General features: G+C 39.2%; 1 protein-coding gene across 2 annotated transcripts in view; it reads left to right on the plus strand.

Moving 5' to 3' along the window:
- The first annotated feature begins 1,566 nt into the window (after nucleotides 1-1,566).
- PPM1D (protein phosphatase, Mg2+/Mn2+ dependent 1D) overlaps nucleotides 1,567-21,128 on the plus strand; it is a 52,894-nt gene continuing 33,332 nt past the window's right edge. Inside the window, exons 1-2 of one of the 2 annotated variants that reach the window (XM_078064158.1) lie at nucleotides 1,567-2,228; nucleotides 19,922-20,147. In XM_078064158.1, coding sequence (XP_077920284.1) covers nucleotides 1,757-2,228; nucleotides 19,922-20,147 — 698 coding nt within the window. In that variant the 5' untranslated portion in view covers nucleotides 1,567-1,756. Of the gene's footprint in view, nucleotides 2,229-19,918; nucleotides 20,148-21,128 lie in introns of both variants that reach the window. The other variant, XM_036120985.2, reaches the window with a different exon arrangement.

Consider the following 21,128-nt stretch of genomic DNA (forward strand, 5'->3'; position numbering starts at 1 on the left):
GAATTATCTTTTTTTGTAATCTTTAGGGAGCGAGGGAAGGTGGTAAACTGTTGAAGATAAATAATATGGAGCTACACAAACTGTTCTCTCTTGCAGGTCTTGTGGTTTGGAGGCTACTGGATTAGAATTGCTAATTTTTCATTTAGGATTTTTGCATTTACAGTTACAAAATATAGTCTATGGATTTCCTTCTAGGGTTAATGATTGTTAGGTTTGGTAACTGGATTGTGATCATCTTTCAAAACAAGCTGGGACTTTTTCCAAGTATTTTCACTTTGAAACTATCTGGTCTAATGTATTTTGATGTAGGGGCTTAACTTTGACTACTTCCATTTTCTACATAAATGTAATTTTATGTAATTCAGATTTTCTACATTTTGAGCTGATTTGGTTATTCATATTTTTATTGGTTCAAAGAGTTTTTCTATTTGTACTTCTTGTGCTTTTTTTTTTTTTTTTGGTGCCAATAGTTGGATGAATGTTTTCCTCACTCCTATTTCTGTATTAGTATCATCCATTTGAGTCTCTCAAAAACTGTACAGGAAAGGGCACACCGGAGAATTAATGGTGAAGTGGCTAAAACCGGAAAAAGTGAACTTTTTTAAGTGAACTTTAAACTGATTCACTGCAAGGAAGTTTGCTGCCGAGAACATACTAACCTGCCTACTCTGAGGCTTCATTTGTGGAAATCGGCGCAAAGGTTTCAGTGCTCAGAATACAGCGTACTGGGCGAAGTGGTGGGAACATAACCAGAGCACCAGAGCGCTTGGCAGTTTCCGTAAACTATTTTCAAGTGATAACTTGAAGTGAAACCACCAAAGGAGTAAAATGCTTACCCAGGGCTCGTTGGAAAAAGTACTAGGCTTAACAAAAGCTTAAAAGATCTGTTTAAAATTAGTTAAAATATAACCCTTTTAAGTCTCCGACATACCTAGTTATGTGAAACAAGACTGTTCAGCGGAGGGTGGAAATTTTCCTAAGTTTCCTTAACAACACAAACTGGATTGCTTGCCTCAACTCCCAGTCGGATACATCCCACCCAAATCCAGTTCAAGAGTGCCACACTTTTTCCAGTCTGCTCACAAACGACCTTCCGAAGTGAGGTTTCCCGCCATTTCACTTCAAGGAATGAACGGTCTCCTTCCCGTCCCCCCCGCCCCGAGCCCCGAGCCCCGATCCTACGCGGCTATCCCCGCAAGGCGAGCAGCGTAACGCCAAGGGCAGTAGGCTGCATTACGATCCCGGCGACCGAGCCCAAAAGGTGACAACCCGAGTTGCTCCGTAAGTGCTTCTGCGTACGACGAAAACCCGGAGCGAAAACACCCAAATCAAAACAGAAAACCAAGCTGGGCGCCCACGGGCCCAACGCCCGCGCAGGAGGACGAAGCGCAGCGGTTCCTGGGAGGAGCGAGGATTGGGGGCGGAGGGCGAGCTTGCTCCAACTCGACTCCGGATTGGCCGGGTCCAGAGAGCCGAGTGACGACAGCCGGGGAGAACGTCTGATTTGTGTGGTGGGCGCGGGGAGGCGGGGAAGCGCATTGCGCAGGCGCAGCTGCTCGGCTCTTCTCGCCCTAGTGCTCCGGCCCAGCTCTCGCGGACAAGTCCCGACATCGCGCGCCCCCCCTCCGGGACCGCCCCCTCCCCCCTCTCGGCGTCGTCGAAGATAAACAATAGTTGGCCGGCGGGCGCGGAGTGTGTCTCCCGCCGCCGGATTCGGCGGGCTGCGTGGGACCGGCGGGATCCCAGCCAGCCGGCCATGGCGGGGCTGTACTCGCTGGGAGTGAGCGTCTTCTCCGACCAGGGCGGGAGGAAGTACATGGAGGACGTTACTCAAATTGTGGTGGAGCCCGAGCCGACGGCTGAAGAAAAGCCCTGGTCGCGGCGGTCGCTCTCTCAGCCGTCGCCTCCGCAGCCGTCACCGCCGGCTCTTGCTGGCAACGAAGTCTCGGGGAAGGGCCCAGCGGTGGCAGACCGAGAGGCTCGCGACCCTCCCCCGGACGCCGCGGCCTCGCCAGCTCCCGGTCGCTGCTGCCGCCGCCGTTCCTCAGTGGCATTTTTCGCTGTGTGCGACGGGCACGGCGGGCGGGAGGCGGCACAGTTTGCCCGGGAGCATTTGTGGGGTTTCATCAAGAAGCAGAAGGGATTCACCTCGTCCGAGCCGGCGAAGGTTTGCGCTGCCATCCGCAAAGGCTTCCTCGCTTGTCACCTCGCCATGTGGAAAAAACTGGGTAAGTTCGCTGCTTGTCTGCCGCCCGCCTCTTTTTCGGGCAGTTGAGGGCTCTTCTCAGAGCGCCAGCACCGCGTGGGCTCCCGGCTCCGAGAGCGCTACAAAGTGCACAGTGGTGGAAGTGAAGTGTCCCCTCGGTCCGGTAGCGCTTTCCAGGGTGGAAGGGCCGGCCAAAGTGGCGCTGGGAGAGATCGGATCGCTGTATCCCGCAGCCGCCCCGCGTCTAATTTCCACCCGGCCAGAGTCCGGGGAACCGGTCCTCTCCCGGCTTCACTTTGGAGGCAGGCTGAGAAGACGTGTTTGAAACCTGGCGCCAGATTTTGGCCAAAAGATGAATTCAGAGCACTTGGTACCTGAGTCCCACGCAAAGGAAGCCGGAGACGGCAGAAATGAGAGTGTTCCCTTAGAATCTGTCATAATTTTGCTCTTGCAGGACTTGTCCCTGTCGGGTTGCCTCCTGCCGGTGGTGTCAGGTCACCAAATTGACCCCCGGTGGCTGGTAGTTGAAGTATACTGTAGACTAGTTTAAGAAGGTCAAAGGTAATCATCCAGCGACTTAAAAGTCTTGGGAGGAAATCGGTTGTGTTGATTATAAAATGGTTTTAGGATCTTTATGCTTGTACTGCTTATGAAAAACAAAAGCGAGGAATGCGTTGTTAAGTCTTAAACTGGCCCCACGTTAGGGGTGTGTGTTAAATTGTATTAGGGCTTTTTTTTTTAGTTGCCTTAGCTAATTGCTGTCAGATAGTTCTCACCAGTTACTAGTTTAAAGTTGTAACTGCCCGTCAAAGTAACAAGAGAAAAGAAATTACTGATATATTAAAAGGAAATAGCTTACTTTCTAAAAAATTCGGTGTAGTTGTAGTTTCATCTAAACTTTAGTTTTCTAAAGCATCCAGTGTTTCTGTACCCAACATGTGTTATTATACAGACTTAGAGCTGCTTACGCATTGCTCTGTATGAATGGCATGAATCTTTTCTAGAGAAAAGATAATAACTTCTGTCATTTAAAAAAAATCCTCTTGTTTAATGGTACCATAATGTTGCTTTATTTTTGTCAGAGGGAGAGAGAAGAGTGTAAAGATTGGTCAAATAGAGAACATTTTTAAAAAAGGTATTGTCATAGAGTTGTAGACTAGCTTCTTTCAAAGTCTGTTTTCTATTTGTCTGGCTTTCTGCCAAAAATTGTTTGATTGACTCATAGAACAACCAGTCCTCCTGTCAGAGGCGTTTCCCATCCAATCCCAGAGGCCCCTATTACTTGTTTTGTTTTTGTGTAGGCAGAGCAGAGCTGAAAGCACTGCAGTATATTCCAGAAATATGTCATTTCATTGCCTGCAGGGCAACCAGGAGTGGACACCAAGATAACAAGATAGAGGAAGATTAGACACAAAGAACTATTAAGAGTCCTGTTTATTTTGCAGTACACTTGGAGCAGCATGAATTTGCCATATATTTGAGCTAAAAGGATAAAGCATAAACCCTGTTACTTGAGCATTTTTTAATAAGGCAGGGACTGTGCCGTCAAATGCGAATGTGTATTTTTTTTTTTTTTTACATACACGTGCTTTTTGAGTCAAACTTTCCCTCCTATGAGGCATGGTTTAGAGCCTTATATACCAAACAAATATTCAAGTTTGCTTTGTTCCACAGCTAAGCCTTGTACTCCATCCTCAAAACTTAAATTAAAAAAAAAATGCTGAGTATATGAAAGTCTTGACACAGGAGATGCAGGTTTTTTTTTTTTTTTTTTAAAGATTTTATTTATTTGACAGAGAGACAGAGTGAGAGAGGGAACACAAGCAGGAGGAGTGGGAGAGGGAGAAGCAGGCTTCCCGCGGAGCAGGGAGCCCGATGTGGGGCTCAATCCCAGGACCCTGGGATCATGACCTGAGCCGAAGGCAGACGCCTAACTACTGAGCCACCCAGGTGCCCCAGGAGATGCAAGTTTTTTTTTTTAATATTTTATTTATTTATTTGACAGAGAGAGAGCACAAGCAGGGGGAGCAGCGGGCAGAGGGAGAGGGAGAAGCAGGCTTCCCCACTGAGCAAGGAACCCGATGTGGGGCTCGATCCCAGGACCCTGGGATCATGACCTGAGCTGAAGGCAGACGCTTACCCGACTGAGCCACCCAGGTGCCCCGAGATGCAAGTTTTTAAGAAAAATTGTACTTCAGTCCCAAATTCATGGGTGGCTCCTCAATTTCTATAAAATAAACTCTGCAGTTTGTAATCTACAGGTCAAGCCCTTTCCACTCCAACTTTAGACTCCCTATTCGATTTTATCTGTTACTCACATTTCTAACACATTAGTCTACTCACTTTTTTCCCAGGGCACGTTTGAATACCCCATTTTCTTGAATTTTCCCCCAAAAAAGAAAACGGAAAAATAAACTCCTCAATCTCTAAGTCTGTGTGTTTTCTTCTGTGAAGACTTCTGTTTTTTTTTGGAATTAAGCATCCGTTGTTTCTACTTTTTAGTGCTTATTAGGTTATAGCAGTGCTTCTCAAACTTTTTGTTCTTAGAACCCTTTTTACTCTTAAATGATTGAGGACCCCAAAGAGCTTTTGTTTATATGGGCTACATCTGTCATATTTACTCTGTGAGAAATTGAAACTGAGGAAAATTTAAAAGTATTTATTAATCTAGGGTACCTGGGTGGTTCAGTCATTAGGCGTCTGCCTTTGGCTCAGGTCATGATCCCAGAGTCCTGGGATCGAGTCCCACATCAGGCTCCCTGCTCTTCGGGGAGCCTGCTTCTCCCTCTCCCACTCCTCCTGCTTGTGTTCCTGCTCTCTCTCTCTCTCTCTGTCAAATAAATAAATAAATCTTTTAAAAAATACTAATCTATTAAAAATAAATATATGTTAATATATTTAAGTGAATATGCTATTCATAATTCATTATATCCAATAAATACTTATTAATATAATTTAAATGAAAAGTCACTTCTGAAATTAATACTGAAATAAGAAATATTCTCATAACTGCTTCTGCATTCCATCTTTTGTGCTGTGTTGTCTGGTTGAAGTATATAAACAAGGCAGCCTCACATGTATAGTAGGAAAAGGGAGGAATAGTTTAGTAGTGTTTTCAGATAATTCTGGATATTCTACACCAAAGTGATCGTTTTTTAAGGTTAGTAAAAATGGAATCTGAAACCTTATCATAGGACTTTTTATAGTTTTACATTAAAATCCCTTGGTCTGTCTTGCGCTTTTTAAAAAGATTTACTTACTTATTTTTTTATTTGGGAGTGAGAGAGCACAAAGAGGGGAGCAGAGGGAGAAGCAGACTCCCCGCTTGAGCCCGATGTGGGGCTGGATCCCAGCACCCTGGGATCGTGACTTGAGCTGAAGGCAGGCGCTTAACCGACAGAGCCACCCAGGTGCCCCTGTCTTGCACTTTGAATGAATCTTTTACCCATGTGTAATTTATGACATGGTACATTAGTCATTTGGAAAATAATATTTCACTGAATTATGCAGATCTTCTAAATATTGATGTATTTTATTATGCAATATGAAACCATCACATTTGTTAATATTTCTGATCTCATCAGAAAAGTCTTAAGATTGGGAAGCTATCAAGTTCACTGTAGTGGATACTCATTTTCCAAATGTAAGTTTTTAAGCAGCAGTTAGAAATTTATCACTGGCAACAGATACTGTCAGTTGCTTTTCTTTCTTCTTTTTTTTAAAGAGATTTTTGTTTGTTTGTTTTAAGATTTTTTTTATTTATTTGACAGAGAACACAAGCGGGGGGGGGGGTGGGAGGGGGGAGCAGCGGGCAGAGGGAGAGGGAGAAGCAGGCTCTCCGCTGAGCAGGGAGTCCAATGTGGGACTCAATCCCAGGACCCTGGGATCATGACCTGAGCCCAAGGCAGACGCTTAACTGATTGAGCCACCCAGGCACCCCATCAGTTCTTTTTCTTGAAGAGAGAGTCTCACTTTGTTTATTTTGAAGAAAATGTATGCCAAATGCCTAAGTCTTACTATCATTCTTCCAAGTAAAAATGATGGTCCATGAAAAATGGGGTTAGTTCATTCCGTAATTCACAGAGTCAGAAGTACTTTTCCTCTAGATAGCCATACTGTTCAACAGAAGCCTGTTGTACATACTTCCCTTTTTGTCATACAGAATATAAAAAGATGTGTATTCATGGGTGGAGGCTTAATAAAATTAATTTTTATTGCAACATTAAGGACATTCTTAAGTAAAATTGGTTTGCCTTTTTTAAACTGCAAGTAGGTGGCTATGGAGAATACAGTGACTGCTAGCTCAGTTTGGTGTCACTGCCTTGATTCCTGCTAAAACCAGCAGTTTTACCACTGTTTTTGAACCATCAGTGCAAATGTCAACACAGTGAAAAGGGCAAATAAACTCTTAGAGTTAATATGAAAGTAATTTTGGCTTTGTGAAATTCCTGTAGAGATCACACAGACCACTGTGAGATAACCATTATGTTTTATCTGCCTCTCAGATAAATCTTGAGGTCTTTGGTGGGGGGGGGGGTGCCTTATATACTTTATAATTAATCTATTATAGCTGACTCCTTGCTCAAAGTAGCTGCTAGTTTAGTTGAATTTCTGTGGGTGAAATGATTAAGTTGTCTTTTTACTTTTATTTTCTAATTAAAATAATTTTCCCCCTTTAAAAGTTGTGGTAAAATACACATAAGATTTACCATTTTAGCCAATTTTATGTGTACAATTCAGTGGTATTAAGTACACTCACAGTATTGTGTACCCATCACCACTGTCCATTTTCGGAATTTGTTCATCATCCCATACAGAAACTCTGTAATCATTAAATGGTAATTCCCCATTACCCTCTTCCCCAGCCCCTGGTAACCTCTGTTTTACTTTATGTCACTATGAATTTGCCTATTCTAGGTACACCTCATATAACTGGAATCATACAATATTTGTCCTTTTGTGTTTTATTTGACTTAGCATACTGTCTTTAAGTTTCATCCAAATTATGGCATGTATCAGAATTTTTTCCTTTTTAATGGTGAGTAATATTCTATCCTTTGTGTATATGACATTTTGTTTATCCATTCATCTGTTGATGGACATTTGGGTTGTTTCCACCTTTGGCTAGTGTGGAAAATGCTACTGTGTACAAAGGTATGTAAGTGCTTGAATCTGTTTTCAGTTCTTTTGGGTAGAAACCCTAGAAGTGGAATTAAAGTCCTTTTTTTTCATATTTTCTTATTTTTTTATCTCAAGTTATTGTATGGGCCTAGTTTATGTATGTTCACATGTATGGATTTACTGTTCTTGTGTTAATGTTTGCCTTCTCAGAAATAATGTTTTAAAGTTTGTCCTTTTTTTAGGTTTGTTCATTTGAAATAATGTTCTTTTTGCCTCTTTCTTTCGATAGTTCAGAGAAAGTAGTGAACAAATTGCAGTTTTAATTCCTGTGTATCGGGAATTACGATTTACTTATGTTATCAAGAGAGCCTCTGGAAAGATAACAGTATGTTGTTGAAATAAATGTGATCTCTGATGTGATTATGGGAAATCTACCACAGTAGTTGTAGAGGAAGATGGAATATGGAATTTTTTTTGAGGGACTGTTATTTACTTCCCCTTTGTTTTGATTTTCAGTATTATTGAACAGTATCAATATTTCAGAAATTGCAAGAGAGAGGGTGTGTGTGTGTGTGTATGTGTGAGTGAGTGTGTGTGGCATACGTGCATTACTTTTGCTGGTTTAAAATGATTCCAAAATAACAAAATGTAGGTGATAAATATGTCTAAAAAGATTTTTTAAATTTTTCTTTTTTTAATTATGTTTTAATTTTAATTCCAGTATAGCTAAAATAAAGTGGAAGTTTTGTTACCTTAGTGTGACTGAGGATCAGAGCATTTACTTTAAAGAATACGACCAAAAGAATTATGAAGGGCTGGTCTTAACCTAAATTGTTGGTTATAGGTTTGGCAGGTAGTTTTTGTTACCTTAAAATTTAGAGATACTGAAACAGAAAGAAAATGGGAGGGGTAGAGGGAAAGACAAGGGAGAGTGAGATAGAACTAAATTTGAAGAAGGGTTCTCTTAAATCAAGAGAATTTTAAACCTGTATATTTTAGTTTGGTATTTCTTAGTTTTTATTTTCAAGGGCTTTCACCTCTCACACATCACATGTTTGAAAGAGTTTGCCATATTTTTCAAGTACTGATTTTTTTCTATTTTTGTTAATCATTTTTTACTTTTGATCAGTATTAGATAATCTCTTAATCACATGTTGCATATATCAATAGTTCATTCCTTTTTATTACTGAGTAGTATTCCATTGTGTAGATACACCACAATTTGTTTATCCATTCACCTGTTGATGGGCGTTTGGGTTGTCTGCAGTTTTGGCTGTTACAAATGAAGCTGATGTAAAGTTTTTCTTTACAGTAGAAGGCCACTAATAAATGTAGAAAGAATGATAGGATTTTAGAAAATCATATTTAGTAACCATCATAATAATGATTCAGTCAAGAAACATCAGCGAATGCTAAAACTAGTGGGTGAAAATTTGAGGAACAGAATTATGTGTTAGTTTTTTTTTTTTTAAGATTTTATTTATTTATTTAATTAGCAGAGAGAGAGAGAGAGAGAGAGAGAGAGAGCGCGCCAGCCTGAGAGGGAACACAGGCAGGGGTGTGGGAGAGGGAAAAGCAGACTTCCCACCGAGCGGGGAGCCCGATGCAGGGCTCTATCCCAGGACCCTGGGATCGTGACCTGAGCTGAAGGCAGTCGCTTTAACCAACTGAGCCACCCAGGCGCCCCTATATGTTAGTTTCTTACTGGGTACCTTAAAACAAGAGAAATTTATTCTTCATGGTTCTGGAGGCCAGAACTCTGACATCAAGGTGTTAGCCTCTGTTTTGGAGGCTCTGAGGGAGAATCTCTTCCATGCTCTCTCTCTTAGCTTCTGGTGGCTGCCAGCAATACTTGCATTTCTTGGCTTGTAGATGTATTACCTAGTCTCCACTGTCTTAATATCACCTCCTCTGTGTCTTCTCCCCTTCTCTCTCTTTTTTTTTTTTTTGCATTTTATTTATTTTTTTATTGTTATGTTACTCCCCTTCTCTTTTAAGGACACCTGATTTTGGATTTAGGGCCCACTCTAATCCAGGATGATCTCTTCTTAAGATCTTTAACCTAATTACATCTGCAGAGACCCTTTTCCCGAATAAGGTCACATTCACAGGTTCTGGGTGGGCCTGTCTTTCATGGGGGTGGGGGCACCATTCAACCCACTACAAGGATTTTTATATTATCTGAGATTATCTTCCCACAAATACTTATTAATTACAAGGGGAAAAAGATTATAGTGGAGAAACCTGGTAGATACCACCTTAATCAAGTGACCAAAGGTAGCATCATTTTTAATGGATAAATTGAAATTGTATACCACCTGCAATAAAAAGATCATATTTAACACTTCTGTGATATTCCTTCCAAAAATGCATAATCTGAATACAAACATGAGGAAACATGAAACAAATCCAAATGGAGGACATTCTTAAAATGATTGGTATAGTACTCTTAAAAAGCATCAAGGAAACAGAGGAATTGTTACAAATTGAAAGACTAAAGAGATATGAGTAAATATAATAAAGTGGTCCTGAATTTTATCCTTTCTTTTTTTTTTTTTTTTTTTTTTTAAAGATTTTATTTATTTGACAGAGAGAGACACAGCAGGAGAGGGAACACAAGCAGGGAGAGTGGGAGAGGGAGAGGGAGAGGCAGGCTTCCCGCAGAGCAGGGAGCCCGATGCGGGGCTCGATCCCAGGACCCAGGGATCATGACCTGAGCTGAAGGCAGACGCTTAACCATCTGAGCCACCCAGGCGCCCCGAATTTTATCCTTTCATTTTAAAGCATATTATTAGGATAATTGATAAAAATTTGAATGAGATCTGTAGATTTGATGTAGATTTCTTTCTTTTTTTTTTTTTTAAGATTTTATTTATTTATTTGACAGAGAGCGAGAACAGGAACACAAGCAGGGGGAGTGGGAGAGGGAGAAGCAGGCCTCCTGCTGAGCAGGGAGCCCGATGCGGAGCTTGATCCCAGGACCCTGGGATCATGACCTGAGCTGAAGGCAGACGCTTAACGACTGAGCCACCCAGGCGCCCCAGATTAGATGTAGATTTCTGATATTGATGGTTGACTGTGGACATGTAGAATGCCCTTGTTTATAGGAATTAGATAATGTAATTGTATTTGGGATTGTAGCATATCTTGTTGGTCATTTAGTCTCTATCAGTTCAAGAAAAAGTAATTCTTTGAATTATTCATGCAAAAAAGAAAAGGCAAACCTGAAGTAACAGGTCTCAGAAGTTCAGAAATCTGAGTATCTCCAGGAATTTAGGTAGCAGTCTCATCAGGGCCCTGCTGCTACATGCATACCAGATAGCCAAGGCTATATTTATTTGTTTCACTAAAGAGGATAAATCAGAAACTGCAGCTGCATTTAGGGTCACCATTTGAATATAATCCATTGTCATTTTCCAAGAGCAATCAGACTTTCCGCCCCTTTTCTCTTGTTTTAATGGTGACAACCAATTTTTGTGATTCTTTGAGAGATGAAGTAATGCTTTTAGTTTACTATTTTGGAGGAGAGTATCATTAGTGGGGTGCTCCAAAATCTTACACTTGGCCTTTTCTACTATAATAGACTTCCTGACCTATCAATTAAGAGCTATGAGGGGAAACTATTCATTGCTGCAGTTATTTGGGGACTAAACTACCTGTGGGATAGGTTTGGGATTCCACTGAGTCTGAGGTGGACTGGACTCAGTCTTCTTTAGTACTTGACCTCCATGAGCCTTAGCTCTGATCAGTGGACTGTGGTTTTGTTCTGTTAGCTCCAGATTTATCTTAGAGCCATCCTTCAGTAGTTACTCAATGATGTATTTCTCTTTCCTCAGTGTATAGCTACATGTGAAAATGGCCACATACCATTTTGAAGATTAACAGTACTCCTTTAATTAAACATGGAAGGTTTTTTTGTTTTTTGTTTTGTTTCTTGTTTTGTTTTGTTTTGTTTTTGGAATCAAATAAGGCCTTGTGAGTGACCATTCTGGAGATCCATTTTTTCTTCTACCCTGTTGTCAGTTAGGTAAGGTACCCTGCCAACTTTGCTTTGGGTTCTTAACTACTCCTGTCTGATCTGTCACCTCAGGATTCTCCCATCCCCACACAGAGCAGGGAACCAATTTTAGTTTTAGCCTCTTTCATTCCTTGCCTAGAGGGGAGTCAATAAAATGTGTTTAAAAGATTTTGGTGTTTACCTAATTACTTCCGTAAGCATTTAAGTTGAAGAAAGTCATCTGAATCTTTCTTGGGGATGGATATATGGGATTCATAGGCATGTAGTAGATTAATTATTTCCTCTATTTCACTGTTTGTTTTCTAGAGCTGCTGTAACAAAGTTCCAAAAATTGGTTGGCTTAAAACTAAAGAAATCTATTGTCTCAGTTTTGGAGGCCTAAAGTTCAAAATCTAGGTGTTGGCAGGGCCATGCTCTCTCTATACTCAACTCTGAAAGCTCTAAGGGAGACTGTTACCTTGCCTCTTCTAGTTTCTGGTGTTTACAGGCAATCCCTGGCATTCCCTGACTTGTCGATGTGTCATCACTTTAGTACTCTAGTCCAATGGTCATCTTCTTCTTGTGTGTCTTTACATCATCTTCCTTCTGTGTGTTTGTCTTTGTGTTAACATTTTCCCTTTTTATAAGAACACCAGTCATATTGGGTCAGGGCCCATCCTAATGACCTTATTTTAACTTGATTACCTCCGTAAAGACCCCTATTTCCAAATAAGGTCACATTCTGAGGTACTGGGTATTAGGATTTCGAATATCTTTTTTCTTTTTTTTTTTTAAGGTTAATTCCTTTTTAAAAAATTTTTTTAAATTATTTTTTTATTATGAATATCTTTTCTGAAGGGACACAATTTAATCCATAATCCATCATCCCAAATCATATCAGTCAGTCATAACAAATTTGTTGTTTTTCAGAGTCATATGGCCTCTTAGGCCAGGTTTCAGTCTAGGTTTGCATTAGCTGACCCAGAAAAGTTTTATAACCACAGTTCTAAGCTAGTAGACTGCAGACTATCTGCTTATCTTCCTACTATTACTTTATTGATAAGGCCAGCCTTATCTTACCACTGTATACCATGGGCTGTTTGTTACCATCTGGAATATGAACGAGAGTCCTGCTGCCTTCTATCCCTTACTGGTTCCATAACTAATTGACATTTTTCTGAGGGTTAGTGGCCTGCAAGCTATTTGTGATACAAGTTATGTATTACAGTTATTTGAAAGTAACACTAACTTGGTCTACATTAGGAAGGAAAAGAATATGGGAATTTATTGGAGGGACATTGGGTAGGTCACAGAATTAATTGGAAGACTAAACCAGATCGCAGAGTGGACAGAACCTGGTTAGGGTACCTCTGGGCCTCTAGGTGATAGGAACTAGTGGACACTCACTGAAAGGTTTTAGTCTCTGGGATGGATCAGCTCCACAGTTTTCTGGCATTATGCATTTCTAAGATGCAAATATCTGAAAGAGTCTGACCTGGTTTAGGTCATTTGCCCTGTAGGCTAGGAGCAAGCAAGTTTTTCAGTTGCATTAGAGAAAGACTGCATGCAGTGGAGGTTGTGTACTCCAGAACAAAATTGGGATGCTAGAACTAGGGGGAGGGATGGGGGGGCTGGACAGGTGCACACTATATTTAGTACTATAAATAAGGGCTCAAGTGAAAGCCACATAGCTTTATGCTTCATTTGGATTATTCCCTCAGGAAAAAAAAAATTCTCAAGGCTGAATTATTTGTTTAAAGAATGTACATCTTTTGATGGTTGTGGGTATTTGTTTTCAAATTGCTTTCCTGAAAGCTTTACATCTCCATACTACTTTGGCATTAGAATTCTGTAACAACTCTTAGCATAGTGATTTAGGAGTATGTTATATTGCCTGGGTTTGAATCCCAGATTTTCCACTTACTATCTGTATGACCCTGGGTAAAACTTCTTTGATCTGGAGCATACTCATCTCTAAAATAGAGATGATGATAGTACTTCCCTCCTGAGAGTTAAATAACTTGGTACATATTATTTGGTACATGGTAAGTACATAAGTTCCTCAAGTTTTAAATTTATTACAAAAAAACATACATTCTGTACTTATTTATAATAATTTTATTCAGAAGTTTCATACTTTTTTTTTTTGAAAGACTTTATTTATTTGATAGAGTATGCACAAGTAGGCAGAAAGAGAAGGAGAAGCAGACCCACTCCCCCACCCCCACTGAGCAGGGAGCCTGATGAGGGACTCAATCCTAGGACCCCAGGATCATGACCTGAGCCAAAGGCAGACGCTTAACTGACTGAGCCACCCAGGTGCCCCTAGAAATTTCATACTTTTGTTTTAAAATTTATTAGTCTTTGTTTTAATGGCTCATACATATTTTCTTGCTTAAAAATACTTTCCGTAAGTTAGAAGTCATGTACTGATACTGTCTTTCTAATATACTCCTAGTTTTTTTTTTTTTTTTTTAAGATTTTATTTATTTGACAGAGCAAGCACAGGCTGGGAGTGGGAGAGGGAAAAGCAGGCTCACCACTGAGCAGGGAGTGCGACGGGGAACTCTATCCCAGGACCCCAAGATCATGACCTGAGTGGAAGGCGGAGGTTTAACCGACTGAGCCACTCAGGCGCCCAATATGCTCGTAGTTTTAAGACATTTGTTTATAAGTCATTTTTTAAAAATTAAAAGATTAAAATGTAAAGTAGAAAAAAAGACAAATTATAAAGATGTTGATTCCTTAATATATAAATTTATTGCAGTTTTATTATTTTTTTTATTTTTATTTTTTTTAAAGATTTTATTTATTTATTTGAGAGAGAGAGAATGAGAGACAGAGAGCATGAGAGGGAGGAGGGTCAGAGGGAGAAGCAGACTCCCTGCCGAGCAGGGAGCCCGATGCGGGACTCGATCCCGGGACTCCAGGATCATGACCTGAGCCGAAGGCAGTCGCTTAACCAACTGAGCCACCCAGGCGCCCAATTTATTGCAGTTTTAATCAGAACCTCAACAAGGTTTGTTTTTTTAAAGATTTATTTATTTGAGAGAAAGAGAAAGAACTCGAGTGGGAGGGGCAGAGGGAGAGGGAGAGAGAATCTCAAGCAGACTCCACGTTGAGCACGGAGTCAGATATGGGACTCCATCTCACTCACGACCCTGAGATCACAACCTGAGCTGAAACCAAGAGTCAGGCACTTAAACGACTGCGCTGCCCAGGCGCCCCAGGGTTTGTTTTTGTTTTTGTTTAATTTCCAAGTTGCTTCTAAAGTTTATTTGGAAAAATTCTGGAGTATTGAGAAAGAATAATTGAGGGATACTTAAACTCCCAATTATTGAAAAGAACCATAAATAGATTAGTAGAATGAGTCTAGAAATAGATCTGAGGCAAAATGTAGCATATGATAAAAGGTGACTTTTCAAATGAAGAAAGCATGGATTGTTGGGTATTTTTAGATCATTGCAGAATATCTCTTTGCACATATTAGGGCTTTTGACCAAAAAATGTGATTTAAATATTAATATTGTATCTTTGAATATCTTTTTTTTTTTTTTTTAAAGCTCTTTTTCTTCTTTTCCATCTTGTTTTAGGTGCTTTTTGCAAACTGCTGGTAGGTCTTAGGTAAATTTTGTTTTCTGAATGTGCCTAAGAACCTTTTTTTCTGGGAGTTCACCTCATTAATACTTATTATGTTAATAGATTTTTATTTTTTTAGGTTCTTAGCTGCAAAAAACCAATAAGCTAGTTTGAAAAGAAAAGGTTTTAGCAAGATCTATAACTAACCCACAAAATAACTGAAAAGGCTAAAGAAACATTCAACATACTCTAGGCTAAGCTTCTAGGAATAATATCTGTAACCAAACTGGGAAACTAGATGGGCTGGGGTGCTATGTGCTGTGATCTACGCTTGCAAAATTGATGCCTTGTTCCTGCTGCTGCTGCTTTTTTTTTTTTTTTTTTTAACTTTAAACAAATTGTGAAATATAGCATACATATAGAAAAGGCCATAAAACATAAATGTACACTTCAGTGAAGAGTTGTAAAATGAACACCATCTGGTTAAGAAAGAGAATATTGCCTATACTACAGAAGCTCCCATATGTCTTTTCTCATCACATATTTTTATCTTCTCTCAAGGGGTAACCACAGACTGACTTTTGTGGTGATAGTTCTGGTGGGGTTTACTTCTTTTCTTTTAAGAGATTTTATTAATTGGTTGATTGATTTTTTTTTTTCTTTTTAAGATTTTATTTATTTATTTGACAGAGAGAGACACAGCGAGAGAGGGAACACAAGCAGGGGGAGCGGGAGAGGGAGAAGCAGGCTTCCCGCCGAGCAGGGAGCCTGATGTGGGACTCGATCCCAGGACCCTGGGATCATGACCTGAGCTGAAGGCAGACGCTTAACGACTGAGCCACACAGGCACCCCTAATTGGTTGATTGATTGATTGAGAGCCTGTGGGGTGGGGGAGATGGAGAGAGAGAATCTTAAGAGATTGAAGAGGGAGACAGAATCTTAAAGAGAGAGAATCTTAGGCAGGCTCCAAGCCCAGTGTGAGGCCTGGTGTGGGGCTGGATCTCAGGACTCTGAGATCATGACCCTAGCCCGTATAAGCAATGCAGCTCTGAACATTCATATATATTATGTGTACATGTACATTATTTCATGGTATATATCTAGGGATAGTGAATGGTCAAAGTATATACATATCTTCATTTTTTGATAATGCCTAGATGTTTTCTGAAGTGGTTATATCAGTTTATACTTCCACGAGTAGTTAATAGAACATGTTCCACATTCTTAATGACAGTTTCTATTGTCAGACTTTAATTTATGCAGTCTGATAATTATATAGTGGTATCTCATGGTGGTTTTTAATATGTATTTCCCTGTTGATTAAAGAAGCTGAACACCTTTGCAAGTTTTTTGTCTGTTTGGAATTCCTCTTTTGCAAAAGGCCTGTTCGAGCCTTTTGTCCATTTTTCTGTTGCATAGTTTGTCTTGTTGATTTGTTTTGTAGGGGCATTTTTATATTCTGGATACCATTTCTGTGGCGTGTTATTACAAATTACATTTTGCGAGTTGTCTTTTCAACTCTAGTAATGGTATCTTCTGGTGAACAGAAATTCTTAATTTTAATGGTAGTATAGCTTCTTTTTTTTTTTTTTTTTAAAGATTTTATTTATTTATTTGAGAGAGAGAGAGAGAGAGAGAGAGAGCACATGAGAGGGGGGAGGGTCAGAGGGAGAAGCAGACTCCCTGCCGAGCAGGGAGCCCGATGCGGGACTCGATCCCGGAACTCCAGGATCATGACCTGAGCCGAAGGCAGTCGCTTAACCAACTGAGCCACCCAGGCGCCCGGTAGTATAGCTTCTTAATCATTTTCTTTCTTTCTTTTTTATTTTTTTGGTTATTAAAAATTTTGTTTTTTGTATTGCATTTATAAAGAAAACAGACAATGAACCCAGTAGAAAGAATAAAAATGCATTTGGGGTTGTAACTGACAGCGATAGAAATCCTTTAATGAGATTGTGGCAATTTAACAGTATTATGATTAAGTTCAATAAAGGTACATGGGGTACTTGGAAGATCAAATTCTATAGCTGCCTCTTTCTACGGCTTCTAATTCATCTGGCTCCTTAAATGATAGGGGGAAAAGCCCTTATTTGGTAGGAAAACATTTCCAGAAAGAAGTTACAGGTTCTTTCATTAAAATTTCTTCTCACATCAGTTGTTAAAATGGGGCCTTCTATTTGTGTTTTGGTTATTTCACTTTAATATCATCACCAGAATTCCTGTAATTGCACAATTGTTATTTTACAGTGTAGACAAGAATTCAGTTCTAGTCTGCTATTGCTTTAGATATATATATATATATAGCTGAAAAGCCAATTCCTCCACAGCCATTGGGCATCCTAGATGAATTTGGCCTTGATTGGGCTCTGCCAAAGACTAATAGACTAAAATGTGAAACAGCCTCTCAGCCCTATACCCTTGTCTTTCCATTAAAACACCCTTTAAATTATAAGCATCCTTTTTAAAAAGAGCTATGAAGATGATGACCTCATCCTTTTATTCATTGTCTCTAAGACTCAAATTTTCTAGTGCATCTCCTATTGCCAGCATAGGGATGAGAAGGGGAGAGGGTGTTAATCATTTTCTTTATATGGCTAGCCCATCCTTTGTCTTTAGGAAATCCCTTCCTATCCTGAGGTCATGAATGTACCTTCCTGTATATTTTCTAAGCATTTTAGCTTTGCTTTTCATATTGGGTCATTTAATGTGTCTGGAATTGATTTTTTTTGTGCGTGGCATCAGGGACCCAAAGTGTTGGGGTTTTATTGTTTTGTTTTGTTTAATCTTGTCCCAATTCCATGTACTGAAAGTCAATCTTTTTTTTTTTTTTTTTTTTAGATTTTATTTATTTAGTGGGGGAATGAGCGGGAGGGGAGGGGCAGAAGGAGAGGGAGAAGCAGACTTCCCACTAAGCAGGGAGCCTGACCCCAGGGCTCAGTCCCAGGACCCTGGGATCATGACCTGAGCAGAAGGCAGACGCTTAACCGACTGAGCCACCCAGGCACCCCTGAAAGTTAGTCTTTTCTCCACTATTCATGTATCAAGTGTTTAAAAATGCATGGGTCTGTTTCTCTGCTCACTATTCTGTTCTTTTGGTCCACTAGTTTACAACTTTTCCATGAAGGTCTTGTTAGAGATTTGTTAGCATTATTCCCAGATACAGTATACCTTTTGCTGCTATTGTGAATGGTATCTTTTTTTAAAAGTTACATTTTGTAATTTTTTTGTTGCTGGCTTAGGGAAATAGCATTGGGTTTTTTTTTTTAATATAACAATTTTTATATTCAGTAACCTTACTGAACCTTATCAATGCCAATCTACAGATGCTTTTGATTCTTCCACAGATGTTTTCTTGGGGGCCATTTTCTCTTTGTATACTCTTGCTGCCTCTTAGGCTGTTTGCTTTTCTTAAAGAAAACTAAAACAAACAAAAACTAACATTTATTGAGCACTTACAATGTGTCTGGTACTGTGCAGGTGGTTTTTACATGTGTATGTATATGAATTTCTGGCTTCATCAATAATGGTAGCCATTCTGTTTCCCTCAGCAACTGTGAGGGTCATTATTTCATATGCTGCAAGCAGCCCTCTGTTGTGAGTGACAGGGCATTCTGTAGGGTGGATTCCATCTGCAGGATGAGATGAGATGCGCTGTAGGATTCAAGAAATGTCTTTTCGGCATATGTAATATTGTAAAGAAAAGAACTCTAATTAGTCTGAATATGCTAGAGATGCCTTGTGGCTATGAAAGTTGTGTGGCACCCCATCCAGGTTTTTAGGCCCTATTTCTTCCACTTCATCCCTGTTGAGACCCTGTTGTCTCTATCAACAGATACATCACTTTCCTGAAGAGAGGTGTTATAGGAACTAAAATGTCGCTTAGGAACTAAAATGTTTTACTTTTTACTATGCGGAGAGTTTAGGCACTGACCTAGCTCCTGCAGTTATAAATAAATCTGTCAAGCTTCTACCATCCATTCCTATCTCAGCCTTTGCCACTGTCTCTGAGTTTGAGCTTTTCAGGGACTCTGTTAACAGGGAAAACTGATGTATTGCCTTTATGACTGTGCTTTTCACTTATAATGGACTACAAGTTTTGTATTCTGATTTTCCCTTAATTGCATTTCTTTAAGATTCCAGGGATTCCTCAGATTTGTGTATGACCTTCCTCTGTGTTTCATGACTGCTGTGGACTTTCTAATATTTATATTCTGTCCTTTCAGTGGGATTTTGGTGAGGAGACTATGTCAGTGTTTGGATTCAGTTGGCTATCTTGAACTGTAAATTGTAGTTTGTTTAATATCACAGAATATTTCAGAATATTTTAATGACGAATGTAATTAGTCAATATAAGGTTTTGGAATTAAATATATTGGGTCTCTGCCACTTAATATTTGAGTTATCTTAAACAACTTAATCTTAACTATTCAAACTATTGATTCCTTATCTGTAAAATGAAAATAACGGGAATAATTTTACCTATCTTGTAGGTTTGTTGCAAGTATTATTTGAGATAATACATGTAAAGCTCTTAGCATGGAACCTGGTACACAATAAGTGCTGAATAAAAATGTTATTTATTAGATTTTAAATATCCAAAATAACTATTTCAAAAACAAATCAAGTAGCTTTTCCTGAAAATCTTTTAAAAGAGAGATTAATAAATAGATGCTAAGCTACAGGCTATAGAAAAAAAACTCTGAACACATACCTGCCACTAAATGTAGTTAGGACTAAGACATGTGGAACTAGTAAATCTGTCCTGTAATATTTTTCTCCTGGGATTGGTTTGATGGTTGTAATAAAATTATATTATTTATGAAATTAATTTATTAATATATTGATGAAGAAATTAACACAAGTTCTTTTTGAATAGCTTTAAAAATGTTCTTAAATTTTATCCTATGCTAACTCAAGTTTTAACATGCTAATTCAGCACACGTTGCCATTTTTATTCTGACAACCATATTAATGTTTAAATCTGGAAGAGTAAAATATTTTTTTCTTATTACAGCAGAATGGCCAAAGACTATGACAGGTCTTCCCAGCACGTCAGGGACAACTGCCAGTGTGGTCATCATACGGGGCATGAAGATGTATGTAGCTCACGTGGGTGACTCAGGGGTGGTTCTTGGAATTCAGGATGACCCGAAGGATGATTTTGTCAGAGCTGTGGAGGTGACACAGGACCATAAGCCAGAACTTCCCAAGGAAAGAGAACGAATCGAAGGACTTGGTGGGAGGTAATCATTGTGCTGTTTTTTTTTTTTTGTCTTTCGTCTCTTGGTTCTATTTAGTTCTTTTCTGCTTTACTAACCAGATTGACCTATTACTCCCTTTTAGTGAAGTTACTTTCTCAGTATTGCAGGTTTTTAGTTTGTCTGATAAAGTACCCGTCTGCATTCATATTTACCTCATTATTTTGAATTGACTGTTTTATTTCTGATAATGGCTCCAGAGGGAAATAATATTTTAATGGGAGTCAAATAATACATACAAGGATTTATTGATCACCTTTTACATAAATACTGCAGCATGACTTTCAGAATCTGGACAGAGCAGCCCTTAGGGTTGCAGAGTAGAACAATTTGAATCTGGCTTAGGGAGCAGAATTTTGTTACCATTAACCATCAGCTTTTTTTCTTTGATTTGTACCTCAGATATGCTGCAAACCTTTCTTACTATTTTCTTTTGTCTGTTTCAAGTTACCGTCTCAATGTATAATTTGTAAACTATGAACTAAAGTGGCTTCATAATATTTTATGATGCAAACTAAAATGTAAGATTACTCTAAAAATCAGAGGAATGAATAACACGAGAAAATGTAAAACTTACCCCAATACTAAGTTTTAAAAATTGAAGGTATAAGGCAAGTTAAATAGAATCCAATGTTTTCTAAATAATTATTCTAACTAAAGCCTTACCATTGATATTATTACTTGCCTCCTTTATCTTCTATTAAATCAAAATAGACTTTTTCAGAGTATTAATAAACTAACTGGGGGAAAGAATTTACGTGTTAACTTAAACTATAAGCTAAAATCAGTAAGAAAACACTAAGAAACCACCCCCAGTAGGTGAATAGAGGACTTTGAACAACAACAAAAATGCAGAAGAGTAGCAAACATTTGAAAAAAATTATTAAAATGAAACTATTTCCTGTTGTTAGGTTAGCAAAGTTAAAAAAAAAAAAGAGATACTTCTCAATATTTTTGTTGAAATGG

Source organism: Halichoerus grypus, chromosome 2 (assembly GCF_964656455.1).
Source record: "Halichoerus grypus chromosome 2, mHalGry1.hap1.1, whole genome shotgun sequence".
In the NCBI taxonomy this organism is placed as follows: domain Eukaryota; kingdom Metazoa; phylum Chordata; class Mammalia; order Carnivora; family Phocidae; genus Halichoerus; species Halichoerus grypus.